The 15,042-nt window shown below is 45.5% G+C and overlaps 2 protein-coding genes across 3 annotated transcripts; both read right to left on the reverse strand.

The window, feature by feature from the left end:
- Positions 1-3,792: 3,792 nt before the first annotated feature.
- On the reverse strand, positions 3,793-5,051 carry LOC117853089 (24.1 kDa heat shock protein, mitochondrial). Its single transcript, XM_034735456.2, has 2 exons — positions 4,588-5,051; positions 3,793-4,493 (listed from the first exon to the last, which is right to left on the reverse strand). The coding sequence occupies exons 1-2, from the start codon at positions 4,934-4,936 to the stop codon at positions 4,087-4,089; spliced, it is 756 nt and encodes a 251-aa protein (XP_034591347.1). The 5' UTR covers positions 4,937-5,051; the 3' UTR covers positions 3,793-4,086.
- A 638-nt stretch (positions 5,052-5,689) lies between these two features.
- LOC117853088 (uncharacterized) lies at positions 5,690-10,256 on the reverse strand. 2 transcript variants are annotated; one of them, XM_034735455.2, is made up of 8 exons: positions 9,888-10,256; positions 9,699-9,793; positions 9,435-9,576; positions 8,458-8,553; positions 8,233-8,352; positions 7,827-8,089; positions 6,743-6,888; positions 5,690-6,156 (listed from the first exon to the last, which is right to left on the reverse strand). In XM_034735455.2, the coding sequence occupies exons 1-7, from the start codon at positions 10,060-10,062 to the stop codon at positions 6,778-6,780; spliced, it is 1,002 nt and encodes a 333-aa protein (XP_034591346.1). In that variant the 5' UTR covers positions 10,063-10,256; the 3' UTR covers positions 5,690-6,156; positions 6,743-6,777. The 2 variants fall into 2 exon arrangements, with proteins under 2 accessions (XP_034591346.1, XP_034591344.1); XM_034735453.2 differs by lacking the exon at positions 5,690-6,156 and having other exon boundaries at positions 6,425-6,888; positions 9,888-10,254.
- Between the last annotated feature and the right edge of the window lie 4,786 nt (positions 10,257-15,042).

The raw sequence follows: 15,042 nt of genomic DNA on the forward strand, positions 1-15,042 counted from the left end.
TTGATTTTCATGCGCTTTTGTTCATTCTGCGAGTTATCGTTCACTCGAACATTATTATGTGTGGACTTAAGCTAGAAGCAAATATATGGCAGTAACACGTAACTGAATACTTGAACGATTTTAGCTGCTTAAAGTGGTAAAAATGAGCTTCTTACTACTGAGAAGAAATTTCTACCCAGGTGCCAGCGCACCACCTTGGTTGAAACCGGTGTCGCCCCAGCACAACACAGAAGCCTAATTGCTCGCCGGAGATTCTTGCCGGAGGTGAAGATTGAAGAAGGTGAGCATCTCCGGACATCTCTTATTCCCCAAAAATTGAGTGGATTTCTTCCACAAAATACTCGAGCATCTACTAGTTTCATCTATTCCTCTGAAGAATTACAGGGCAGACAAGGATTTGGGCAGTGAGATTCCACCTCATTCTCCGAATCCGACTCTGGCTTCCGTGGATCGAAACAGTCTTTCTTCCTTGATAGCCAAGCTAGCACTTTCCAAATCTGTTCGTTTCCGACTCGAAATCATCTGCTTGTGTCGGAGACGCGCTTCACTGCTTCCACTCTATTTATAAGGCAGATCAGAGGTGGGGGCGACTTCAACCCACGTCTCACGTCCCCATCCCCCACTCTCCCCCTCAGCCGCGCCACGTGCGACGTCGTCCGCCGCCGCCACCGTTCTTGCGCTGTGCGAGCCGCGGAAGCAGGCGGCCCACCGTCTCGACGAAGATGCCCGGTGATCTCAAGGCCCGGGCGCCGTCGCGGAACCGCGCGGAGGAATCGCGCCGCGGCGCTGCTGGCCATCGCCGAGTCGCGCGCGACGAACTCGGCGCGAAGATGATGGACTTCGCTCCGGCCGATCTCTGCAATCCCGATCCGCGCCTGATGCTGAAGAAGAGGCTCCGCGAGGAGATGGAGGCGCTCCGCGGCATCCTCAGGAAAGCCGAGCTCTTGGCCGGCAAGACCATCGGCGACGGCCGCGCCGCACCTCGCCGCGGCAAGGACGAGCGTTTCTTGGCGGCGGAACCCCGCCCTGCGGCCATGGAGGCAGATCGCCCAAGCAGCGCCAAGAGAAGGAAGACAATGCCTCTTGCCGCGGTCGTCAGGCCCAGGATGTCATCTGACGAGATCTCTAACCTGGCCACCAAGAGAAGGAGGATGATGCCTCTTGCGGCGGTCGTCAAGCCCAGGATGTCGGCGGATGAGATCTCCAACCTGGCCACCCAAGTGTCGTTGCTCTCGGAGGACATGCCGGCGCGCATCCTCGAGTTCCTCAAGAAGGAGTGCACCGGCCACGAAGACAGGAACAGCGGCGAGATGGAGATCGACATCGGATCCATGAGGCACTCTGCCTTGTTCGAGCTGAGGAAGTTGCTGGATGAGTTCGCTGAAGAGAAGCACAGGCACCAGAAGGAGGCGTCGACGAACGCGTCCAGATCCACTAGTTGCTCGTCGCCGCGTGAACATGAGGATGGCGAGATCGTCGAGGAGGGGGATTACGATGTCGCCACTGGCACGTGCAGCTACGCCTCTCCCGTGGCAGCAGGCAAGGTTCTTTGTTCACCGGCACGAACACTCGAAGACGATGAGATAGCAGATGAGAAAGTCATATGCGGCGCCGCCGCCCCTGTTGCAACCGAGAAGTTTGCTGAAACTGGAAACAGCCCAAGCAGCAGCAGTTCTAGCAGTTCTTCTGGATCCTCCAGCAGCAGCAGTTCTAGCAGTTCTTCTGGATCCTCCAGCAGCAGCGGCTGCTCATCTGGAGGTTCTTGCAGCGATTCGTCAGACTCCGACAGCAGCGACTCCGACTCTGACGATGAGAGCGTGACAAGCAGACCGGCCCCTGCTGTTCTTCCCAAGACTGATGATCTTACCAAGCAGCCCAAGCCCGTGGCAGTTGATCTGTGTTCATCACCGTGTTTAACTGAACAAGATACCAAGAACAACCCAAGAAGCAGCAGCAATTGCAGTTCATTACTTGAAGACGGCGAGATAGAAGAAGAAGATTGCGGCGGCACCTCCCTTCCTGCACCAGAGAAGTCTGCTGAAACCGTGAATAGCCCAATAGGAAGTATCAAGTCATCAGGATCTGCCAGTGATGGGAGTGTCATCAGCATTTCCCAACAGCAGCAGCCGGCTGCACGAGATCGCAAGACCCCTCTCTCTGAGGCCGAGTATCGTGACATCATCGCCAAGGGACGTCAGATGCAGCGCAGGCAGAGCAATCTGGAGAGGAAGAGAGCCTATGAAGAGCTGGAAGAGAAGGAGAGGAACGCGACGCCGATCAGCGACTGGATACACCCGATGCAGTTGAGGCAGCTGGGGATCACCCAGGTGGAGCACGCTGTGACCTCTGAACGGCGTGTTCCCGGTCGTGGCAGCCCGGTGCAGAGGCTACTTGGGCTCTTCTTGAAAGCAGAGTAGCAGGCCAATGGTGGGGAGGAAGATGAAAAGGGAGCAAAACAAGTTACTGAAGACCTAGAAGAACCGAGGAAGGAAACTTGGGTAGAATAAGGCATGGTGTGTTGCCATCCATGTAACTCAGCTCAGCTGTACTTTCTGTGGCACTGAATAATGTATTCGTCATGTTCTATGTTGTTTGGAGCTTGTTAGGTGTTGATCAGTCTAGTGAATCTGATGCATGTAAAGAACATTTGCCTTGAAACCAGTTTGAAATCAGGCTGCGCCATTTGCGTTATATACTTCTTGTACTCAAATTATATGTAAAGAAAGTTGTACTGTCTGTTCAATTCTGCGACCTTCAGATGCTTTCGATCTGGTGTTTCTCTATTTTTTTTATTGAAGCTCCACAATGTATGAACCCTTTGTTTTAACTTTCTCGTTTTCCATCTGGGTTTGAGCATCAGTTAATTCTGCTTGAGCTCCATCATGCTGAAAGCAAGCGATAAAGTACAAATGCAATGAGCAAAAACTGGAAAGTCATATATCTAATTAATGACTCACAGAATCAAATTAAAAGGCTAAGTAGATGTGTTTCTGGAGCATAAGTTTTTTGCTTCAGCTACACTAATTACAACTGAAACCACTTAAGTATTGCCTTGCCTGCATTGTCCTCTAGATACTTTATCTTCCGCTTAAGATGCTTTAAATGTTCCCTGTATTTTACATCTTTCCTCTCAAACTCTTAAATTGATCCAGGCTTCATGTTATTCTCAGTGTCCTAAAGACCCAAAAAGAACAAATAAAGTAGAGGGACCTTCTGGTAGAAAAGAACATGCTTTTCTAACCTTCAAATATAGGAAACAAATAAGGTTTCGTTCAGTCATGGTTTCAGTTACAGAAACTATAAGTTGAGGTAATGCCTTTTGCCTTCACATGTTTATTACAAACAGACAACATTTCCTTCACAATTTGAGAATTTTGCTAAATCGCCTCCCTGGTTCATAATGATTATGCTTACTCAGAGGCAAACTATAAACAATTTCAGATTTAACAAAGAACAAACAAGTTCAGATTTAACCAATGATAGACAAGTTCAGACTTAACAAAGAATAAACACACAATTTAGCAATCGATGAGCACTGCAGGAAACCCACAAGAACAGGATACAGGCATAGATTCCAGTAACTATGGATGTCATTTGACACGAAAGTTCATGACAGATCTGATATCACCACCCATCCAAGAAACTCAACAGGATGAACAGGGAAAGTTGCACGCTGCAATTTCCCATCAAGTCTGGACCATCAACAAGTTCAGATTTAGCCAGCGTCAACACACAAATTCGCAAAGGAAGAGCAATGCAATAATCCACAAGAACAGGAAGCGCACAGATAGATGCCGATCAGTAACTGCAGATTCCATTACCATTAAAAATTCATAACAAGGTCATCAGTGACCATCACCATCCAAGAAATTAAACTCTGCAGGACGAACAGAAAGGTAAACATGTCGCCTCAGACATCAGGCACGAGACAACACCATCACCAAAAAGAAACGCCTCCCCCTCTTGTTCGCAATCTCTCTCCATCAGCAAAGACTACTCCAGTAAACTACTACTAGGGCACTGCAACAGCAACTACGATAGGGACTGCAACTACGAGACCTGGACGAACCGATTCGAACCCCACCCCTACTCGACCTTGATCTGGAACACGTCCTTGCGCTCCTCGTCCTTGATCTTGGGAATGGTCACCTTGAGCACGCCGTTGTTCATCTCCGCCTTGATCTGGTCCATCTTGAAGGCCTCTGCGGGGAGCTGGAAGCGGCGGCTGTACTTCGCCAGGCCCTTGTCGTCGCCGTCCTCGGGGTTCTTGTCGCCCTCGCCCTTGACCACCAGGATGTTCTTCTCCGCCGATACCTTGACGTGCTCCTTCCCCAGCCCCGGCATCACCACCTTCAGCTGCAGCGCGTCGTCGTCCTCCTTCGACACCCACCACCCGTGCCCGGAGTAGCCGGTCCTGGACGCCGCACCGCCGTTCTCCATCAGCGACAGCAGCTGGGTCAGCTTCATCGGCTCGCGGAACACGTCCAGCGCGTCTGCAGAAAACCCCAAATCATCAGTGCTCTGTCTCGCTTCGCCAGGTTAAAGCAAACAAGGGGAAAGTAAGACCAAAAGCGAGGCGGTAGTTACCTCCGGAGAAGAGCTTGGGGACGGAGAAGCTGAGCGCGCGGCGGCTGTAGTCGGCGCCGCTGGGCTCCTCGGTGGTGGTGCTCTCGTAGTCGTCGTAGTGGCCCTTGGTGTTGAGGAGGCGGCGGGCGGAGAAGTCGGAGTTCCCGGGCACGGACACGGACGGCGCGACGGGGAGATCCTGGAGGCCGGCCAGCGGGACCCCCTTGAAGGCGACGGACGGCGCGGCGGGGAGCTCCTTGACGAGGCCGGCCAGCGGGGCACCATTGGCGGCGGCGACGGACGGCGCGGCGGGGAGCTCCTTGACGAGGCCGGCCAGTGGGACACCCTTGAAGACGACGAAGGAAGCCATGGATGGATCTCCCTCTCTCTCTTCGCTCCCTCCTCTCTCTCTCTCTCTCTACCCTGCGATTGGGGTTTTGGATTCTAGCGGTGCGCTGCGAGGAATGCCTTGACAGCGACGGAAGTGAGTGGTAGGGCGTTTAAATAGCTGGAGGTTCCTTGGGAGCCAAGGGGGCAGAAGGTTCCAGAGTGTGAATCGGGGGCGGGCATCGACGGTCTCCGTAGGCCGGTCTCCTGCTTTGCGATTCGTGCGGTCTCGCAAGTGGCAACGGCCGCGGGCCAAATGGCTTGTCCGCTGGACACCAAAATATCTTCAGGTTTTCTTGGGAGGGGGGATGGCCGAAGGGGACGTGCTGCTTCGATGGAGTCGTTGAAACATGGGCCACACCCTCCGTTCTCCACACGGTCCATGCACAAAAACAGTTAGTTGTGTTCTCATAGTGGGCCTTGATACATTATGGCCTGGGTAGCATCGCAAATGGGCCACTACATACAGTTGAACTGTACTCTCTGTTTTTTTTGAATTTGCAACACTTACATTAATTCCACATCACATGGATCATGGATGCAAACCTGTTCAAAGAAAATTAAGCACACCGCACACGTACCAATTCGTGGATTCTTGCGAGTCCTGTTCTCTCTCCTGTCAGCCATGCTTTTTTTTTAAAAAAAAAAACTTCACATCTTCTCTCTGGAGCACACCCGATAATGACAAATGACGGCATTAGAGCGCGTGTTTTCTCGAACGTCGCCAAGGAAGAGAAACCAATAAAACCTTATTCCTATAAAATTTCTTTGAAAATACTCTATTCCAAACAAAACCTGAATTTCTTGTAGATTTTTTTGGGAGGAGATGACCAAGGGCCAAGAGGACATGCCGCGTTTTTACATATACAATCTGGCTGTCTGTTGCAGCCTAAGCATGAAAATATAAATATATTCTGGGGAAAAACTCTCTGTATTTGGGGCAACGCCAATTCCGTAGACAGGTGCAGATATCAAGATCCAGCAAGCAGAATGTTAGAATGTAAGGAACAGTCGCACTGTCAATTTTACCCAAATCCCTCCATCTCCTCTGCACAAGTCAGCCATGAACACGCAGTCCTGCCCGCAGACCGCCTCATATCCTTCCCACATCTGAACTCCATCAAGTTTCATGAGAACAGTTGCAAATTGCAATCAATGAAGTGGTGATCCAATGTTTGGGATGATATAAGCTTTCCTGTGCTCCTGTTTGCATTAGCCAGTTTACTCAGTTTTCAATAGAAAAGTTGTGAGCATGTTTGGTTGATGTACATGCATTACGATTTGCGACACATCTCTGGCAAACTATGCCCAAGATGTGAGACAAGCCGTAGACACAGAGAGTTGTGATAGAGAACCAAATATCCACCTAAGAAATCGTGGTGTAGCAAGTTCTGGACACCATCCAAACATAAACACACACTTAAGAATAAATTATTATATGATTAGATGAACTCACTTTTAAGAAAATGGCTTCCGAGGTTACTTTTCTCCCATTCAAATCAGACAGACATGCAAATTTCCATGATCAACCAGCTCTTGGCAGCAAGAGCAGTTACAGAATATTATCATATTTAGGGGGGAATAGAGTATGGGGCAGAGAAACAAGAGAATTACTTAACTCGTGTAATTTCTTGAGTAATCCACCAGCATAACTCAAAAATCTACCACCAGATCAGACTAACTTCAGCTATCAGGCAGACTAGCCTAAATACTACTAAAGAATGAAAAGAACAAAATGGTTTCCCGAGCTCGCGAAAAATGTACGGGATTCAGTTGTGAGGTTGCATACTGGAAATGAGCTATTGTGGCCACTAGGCAGGCAGCTCATGCACTGATGACACCTGACATCCATGGCACAACGACAGGAGCAGTCGGATGAGAATCTCGGTACGGCTCAGAGTAACGGTCTTTGAAGTTTAATTTAGGGTGGTCTGCCTGAAAAACAAACCAATACAGATGAAATTACTTGTCAGGTAGAACAAGATCCATTCTCATGATGTAGTCGGATGTACATATGACCGGAATAACAGTAGTCCAGTATTTTCATGACTAAATAGGATCAGACATAAAAAGAATGAAGCTTCATTTGGAAGGAAGAGTTCAAATAACAGCATGTCACTATTAAGTATCTATAAAGAGATATTTTATCCATATAACAGAATGACATTAATCAAATTTGCTCACATGATCAAAAATCTGAAATCACAAATATGTATGCCAAGTCATAAAAGAACAAATTCAAAAGAACTAAAAATAGCATTCTATAATTTCAGACCATCATGTACAAACATTACATCACCAAGATGTATAAAATGGAGAGAGAATCAACTTCTGTGTTCTATGCATAATCTAAGTTTCCTCCAACGAGCAACTATTTGTGTGATGAATTCAGCCAAAATGGACCACCTGAGAAAAAAAAGGTGAAAAAAACAGACCAACTGGAACAGGCAACACAAACATGTTGTAGCACCAACAATTTGTATCATACCAGACATACTGAATATGTAATTGAACGATACAGTTTTATCAAGTAAAAGAAAAAACTGAACACCAGGCGACTTTTCACTGTGACCTAGAACAGCCAGGTGGCTTAAATTAGAGAAGTTCAGCACGATCCAGCGGCTCCGCCCCTGGCAGCCAGTAACTACAACTTCATGTGTCCTACCATTGTTAATAAACCGTAAACCAATACCAGGGGCCTTTATATCATATAATCATATATGCAAAGGACATATCACAACTTGGAATTGACACTCCAGGAAACAGGATAATTTGGGTAACAGTGAGCTAACATCATCAAATGTGCACAACTAGCCTTAGGCCCATTGTTTTAATAGTCAAATACTTAGATGTACAGAGATGACAGGAAATACCTGTTTCAACCAGCATTCTTGATGTTTGTGTTCATATTTGTCTGGCGAGTAGCATCCATACTCAGATGGACAGTAAACCCAAATATTGCACTTCAAAGCTCCTGGCTTGGCCCTCTTAGCCTGATCTATACAAGCTTGACAGCAATCTGCAGCACTTTCTTTGTGGTGTGTTAAGCCCCATCTAACAGCAGTGCCACCATAATCAGTATGCAGTTCAGCATTGCATTCAGGGGGCAAAGGTGGACCAGGTACTATCTCTTCTTCTGCAACATTAACACCAATCAAGAACCATTATTCAAATGTTTCTTGGAGCAATTTCAAAGTTACCGCACAATTTGGTAACCATTAATGATCCGTAAGACATAATCAACAATGCTAGCAACATGAACAGTGTAAAGGAAATAACCTTCTTGTTCATTCTCCGGCTTGTCATCATGTTCAATATGATGGACAGTGGGAGGTATCCAAAGACCAATGTCCTCCAATAGCATTCGCCAGTTAAAATCCAAGGCTCGCTTTAACATCCCTAAATTTTGAATCATAGGGCATTATAGGTGATGAAATAAACATCTAAAACGAGTACAGATATGTCATCATACTATCATATGTAACTTCAAGCAAGCTCACGTACTTGATTCTTCACCGGAGAGGCCAAAATTAGATAAATTCTGAGTTGATGAACTTCTGATATACTTAAGCTTCTCAACACGCCATGACTCTACAGCTTCTGGTATATATTAGAAAAATGGAAAGAAAAGGTTCAATTTTAGGCTAGCAAATACAAAAAAAAAAAAATAGATCATGACTAACACTACATAAGTTTAATTTTGTAACTAAAAGCAGCACAAACTTCTACAGATTAAATGCACAACCAATAAATAACTTCAGATTTGTCTAACTGTCTAGCCTATAAAGCCCTCACTTCTTTAAAAAAAACTAAAAAGGGAAAACAAAGGAAATTGCACTTCGGCTTGTTGCCAACCAATTAGGTTCAAGATACAAACAGAACTTACAGGAAAAGTACAGTGAGGACAAGAAGACACATAAAAGAAGCAGCATTATGAATGGCAAGTCCATGAAATGCTGAAAAAACACTCTTGGCAATGTAAGCTGAAAGAACCCGGAAGATAGCTTTTGGCCTAACCTTTTAAAGGGTATCACAGAAATGATATGGCCCACTGTTTTCAAAAGTATGGATGCAATCTACACTGTTTCTGTGTGAAATTGCTTAAAAAAGTAGAAGGGAAATCAAGAAACATGAGAATGCTTGAAGTAAAGAAAGGACCTATAAAGAAAATGATCAGCTAAGATCCATCTTAATGTAACTTTTAGAACCAAGAGCTGGTAGATGTGAGCCTAACAAAGCACCAGATTAGTTAATGGCACAACTGACGAGACCCACGTAGGTACGGTCAACCGAAGCAAGTCATGAAGTCAAGCAACATGACTCCAAATCATAGAGCAGCACAACATTCCAACCGCAGTATTAAAAGGGTAGTGCAGACATCCAGATGCACCGGACAACAATTCCAATTTGGTAGCAAGTCAACTAAATAAGACCGAACTACTAGTACTAGTGCCAAATCAAACGACGGCAAAAATACAGACCTCGTTGTTCGGTGGTATTGCGATTCTCCCCCAAATCACGCAGCCTCTGCAAAATCTCATGCGAAACTTTCTGCTTCAGCTCCAGCGGCAGCTCCTTCCGCCTCTTCTCTTCCCTCACGAACGCCCTGCGCAGTTTCTCAACCTTCTCACACACCCAACGCGAAAAAAAAAACAAACCAAAAGGCTTCAGATCACCACCACAACAAAACACCTGAACAAATTGAATTCCAAGCACAAAAGTTCTGCTGCATAACAGGCTTATACCGCTTCAATGAGCTCGGCGGGCTCGGCAGCGCGGCGAATCCGGATCGACTCCTCCACCCACCTCATCTGCTCCCTGGAATACCTCGCCTCCCCGCCTAAAACCACAGGCACGAACTCAACCGCCTGATTAATTCGATCAAAACATCCAGACGGAAGTAAGTAACGGCGAGCTGAGGAAACGCGGCGTACGCTTCGGTGCAGAGGCGAAGGTGCCGGGCGCGTAGAGCGCGCGGGCCACGAGCAGCGCGGCGACGAGGTTGCCCAGGCAGAGGGCCACGGCGACGCGCCGGCAGGTGCACCACCTCGCCGCGGCGGCGGCCGCGCGGCCGCGGAGCGCCGCTGCCGGCGCTAGGCCCCTCACCATGGCTCCGCCGCCGCCTCCGCAGCCATACCAGAGCGGCGGCGCGGAGGCCCGGTGAGCTCCGCGCCCGCGCTAGGGTTCCGCGCGCCGGAGCCCCGGCCTCGAGCGGCGAGCAGTAATCACGCTGCGGCACGGGAGCGCGGAGTAGCGCGCGCTCACGGGAGGAATGTGCTCGATGAATGCGTGCGTGTGTCGCCGCAGGCGCCGGCGTCATTTGTGGCTTTGGGAGGCGGCTTGGACGGTAACTTGACTGGAGAGGTGAAGCCGTGACCCGACTCGCTCCACCTAACCCTGCTCGCAGACGGGTGGGTCCGATTGGAAACTGGGATGCGGGACCCACGGATCTTCGTGGTGAGTCCGGTGACCGGAGACGCGGCGTGGAGGTGGTGGCCCACACGATGGGTCACGGTTCGTTGGAAGAAGGGCGCGTGTTTAGAACTGCAAATTGATGGGATTCGTCATTGTTTAGCGTAGGATCTCCGGTTGATTGGCTCCTCCTAGAAGAGAGAATCTGGCATGCTGGAATGTTTACGGTTAGATTGTTGCTAGTAGTTTAGGGGAGGTTTGAATACCACGGGTTAAAATTTAGTCCTGTCACATCGGATGTTCGGATGCTAATTAGAAGGACTAAACATGAACTAATTATAAAACTAATTGCAGAACCTCTAGGTTAATTCGCGAGATGAATCTATTAAGCCTAATTAATCTATCATTAGCAAATAGTTACTGTAGCATATTGTCAAATTATAGATTAATTAGGTTTAATAGATTCATCTCACGAATTAGACTCCATCTGTATAATTTGTTTTGTAATTAGACTATATTTAATACTTCTAATTAGTACTAAATATCCGATGTGACAGGGCTAAATTTTAGCTCTCTTGGAGCCAAACACCCCTTAGTAGTATAGTTGTTACTGCGTCAGAACGAAGCCATTCTTTCATGAGGCTGTTAGGTCCTCCTGTAAAGGCAACAAGCATAGGGTGTAGGGCTGCACGATTGCAGACTTTCATAGAACAAGTACTCTGCAATATATGATGGAAGAAGTGGGTTCTTCACTGGGGAAGGAGATCATTGAGAGGTGTCAGCAAAGCAAGGCCGAAAAAAGGTTTGAATTATTACAGTTAATAAATCATGGTGCAGCATGCCAGTGCCAGCGAAGTCTAGCTGCGACAGCGCTCATTATCTGGGAAACTTTTCTGTTCTCAGACCAACTGCTGCTCTTATTTCTGAATGCAATAAACCAAGCATGAAACATTCATGGAGAAGTTTAACATCCAGCTTTGGTCATGGATGGAGCAATTCATTTCTTTTTAAGTGGGAGTGGGATGAAGATGAAGAAATACATTGGCCCATGTATCACTTCGATTGTCTCACAGGCCCAGTGTTGGTCCACTTCGCCGCAGCATGCCTTCAGTAGTTTTAGCCCACTAGCACAGCCTACAGCCCCTCATTTGCCAGCGCCGCAGCAGATCAAGGAGCACGAACGCTGAGATCGTGCCCTTCAACATAACCGACGCCGTTCAGAAAAAAAAACAAGCATGCCGGTGTTTGAACATGTACAATTTGTTATATGTGACCGGAAATGATCATGATGTACTTACATGCGTATATGTTCAAAAATGAAAAGTATTATTTGTTATTTATCTATATCTTAACAAACTACTACGGTATACAATAAGTTTATTTTTGATAAAGGTATACAATAAGTTTTGATGTAGCAGTAATAACATAGGGAAGCGGCATAGAAAGGCAACATCATACAACACAGATACAACACGCATATTTGTCGGACTGGAAAAGCTATCCGTTGGCTTGTTTATCTCACTGTTTCGAATAAACGTTGCCACCAAATTGTTTGACTGAGCAGTGAGCACACGGATCCGATAAGTCAATTTCATCGGCAAGTACACGTCAGTGGTCTCATATGTCGTCTCATGCAGTGCCACGTAGGATTTTTGATGATGTGGAGGAGAGAGAGCAAGGAGAGAGAAAGAGGTCGTTACTTCGCGAAACAACCACCTCATGAGCTAAATTGTAGGACTCATAATATTTTATTTTTCTTATGCATAAATTAAGGAATTATATACCATTACTAGACAACTTATAGGACAACTCATTCTACAAGTTGCCTGTTAAATCGTCTCAAGATTACGTGTCAATGCATGAGACCGCCTATTAGACGACACCAATGTACTTGCTCTTAGTTGGAACGTCTTCTACAACAGGAAAGACCACTTAAGGGCAAGTATATTGATGTCGTCTAATAAGCAGCCTCATGCATTGACACGTAATTTTAAGATGACTCAACAGACAACCCGAACAATAGGTTGTCTTATAAGTTGTCCGGTAGAGCTATATAATTCCTTAATTTGTGCCTATGAAAAAAAGAAATACTATAAGTTGCATGACAATAACAACTCGTACAATGGTTGTTGAGTTGTCTCGTAGTCATAAAATTTAGCTCATGAGGCGGTTGTTTCGCGAAACAACGACATCTTTCTCTCTCCTTGCTCTCTCTCCTCCACATCATCAAAAATTCCACGTGGCACTGCATGAGACGATCTATGAGACCGTTGACTTGTAGCAACTTACTTACCTAAAGGGGGGAAACAAACAGAGAGAGAAATGACTTCAGGAGGTGCTCAATTGTATTTCAAAAGGACATCAAAAAGTACAATAATTACGATGATCTCTAATTCTCATATGAAAGACGTATCATGTTACAGTGGACATTTTACAACTCTGTTATAGCTCACACAGTGCACACTAGCCCTTTTTTTTTAGTGTACTCACTCTTATTGGACACACATAGGTTTAGAACTGGATGCAGGTTCCATGCTACCCTCAATATTCCCATGTAAAGTGTGCATCTAATCGGAAACAAGTGTGAAATAATGCAAATGGTAAAGGAAACAATTGAAGTCGGACCTGCAAAACGTGCATGATTCTATCCATATAAATGAAATCCCCGTATTGGTGAAGCTGACATGGATAGCGTTGAGGGATTAATGAGGAAGTGTTTCAGATTTAGCCAATGACTCTTATAAAATGGAAAACAGGTTTCTTTTGAACAACTTTCAGATGTATCAAAGAACCACAAAGCCATTGCAAACCAAGAATTTGGCAAAACCTTGCAGTATAAAAATCACATACCACGAGGCATGGAGCCAGGCTGCCATCCAACACACTTTCCAGGTTCAAATCTCTATGGCATTTCCTCTAAAAGGAAAACCAAGATTGCAGCGCTCAGTCATATTTTGATTCCCTGTTAATAATAATCTAAAAGACACACTTGTATGTTTTCTATTACAAAGCATGATATGAGCTGCAAAATGCTGAATGTGCAGCTAACATAAGACCATAAAAAATAAGCTCCTCCATTCTAAACATACCATAGCCTATGGCATTTCTATCTAGCAGTAAAAAGAGATGAAATAAATAAAACATGATATAGCTTGAAATTTTAAGGGTGTAAATTGCAAATTGATCTACATTTTCCAAGACCAGCTAACTGGACATTATGAGAAAAAAAAAGTTGCATAGAGCCCATTCGCAATTTGAATTGACATTCAGATAAAACGAAAGTCTCTGAGATTCCATAGGCAGTTTGAATTGACATTCAGATTAAGTAACATTATTTGAAAAAAAAATACAAAGCAGGAGCGCAGGAACATATATCTTGTACCTCTGCCTCAGTTAACCAAACCTACAAGGCAAATGTACCAAAAACAAATGACCCTAGACTGTGCAAAACTTCAAGAAAATCAAGGTCAATTTAACTTAAACTCTTAACAAAATGTCTTGCTTCATTTTAGTTCAACAGAACTGAAGGACTAAGCTAATTACTGGTGTTGAATAATTAACAGATATAATGTATATTCTAAGTTGCCCTTTTAGATGATGACGATTTCTGCAATAGATCCTTTTATTAGATGATGATATATGATATTAATATTTCAAACGCTGAAAATTGTGTGAACTTGAGATCATGAGATTTTAATGGGTAATTCTATCTAGGAAGAACATTTGCTGGCATTTTTGTGGTCAAAGAAGGCAAATAAACTACAGATTCGCTTCAGGCCTAGCAACTGGAACAGCATAAAGAAGAAGCCAACTAATTTGAGCAAAACAATGAAGGAAGGGACAGAGAAGAGGGAACGTACTCAGGGACATGGGGAAGGTGGCAGCTAACCTCGGGGGAGCGCAAGTAGGTACAGATGACAGCCATCAGTGATCTCACTGGCACGGCAGTCAGAATCAAGCCTATATTGCAAAGGGGGCAGGATGGAGCCTATGGCTGCTTCTACTACCGTTGTGATGGCAGGACGGTACAGCGATGCTTCATGGAGACTCACATATTTCTCCATTTTTCCAATACTGCTGAAACACATTCACCTGAAAATTGACAAAACTGTGGGGGCATGCAAAGAGAAAAGGTTACTATAGAAACATGTTCCTTCAAACGGGGAAAAAATTAAAGAGGTAAATGACAGAGGAGTAGTAATATCGACAAAGCATGCAGATGATTAGCAGTTATCATGTGAAAGAAAAAGAATTTAGCAGATGAGTGAGGAAGGTTTTGTTCCCCATACAAATGTAAGTCTTGTGCATGGTAAGGAACAAAGCAATTCTGCAACTAAGAGAATACTGCATTAGAAAATAATTTAATAGGAGCAAAAGGCTAAGCTTTGCCTTAAGCCCTAGAAACCCCAGCAGGGTTTGCTTTACTCCAATATGGGACGCAGTGCACTCCAGTCCAGGATACACACAATTTTAAAAATGGAATTTTGCAAGATTTGCGCAGCCTAACAAACAAAGCATGAAGGAACAAATGAACCTATGGATCATAGCCTACCAATGCATCAGACTAAGTAAAAACTGTAACCTAGCACAAAGCACAAGCACTGCTAAATCCCCCTTGTCACATCATCTTGAAATTCACCAACAATACTCTAATAGCCATAGAGTACAAGGAATACT

Source organism: Setaria viridis, chromosome 4 (assembly GCF_005286985.2).
Source record: "Setaria viridis chromosome 4, Setaria_viridis_v4.0, whole genome shotgun sequence".
Taxonomy (NCBI): Eukaryota; Viridiplantae; Streptophyta; class Magnoliopsida; order Poales; family Poaceae; genus Setaria; species Setaria viridis.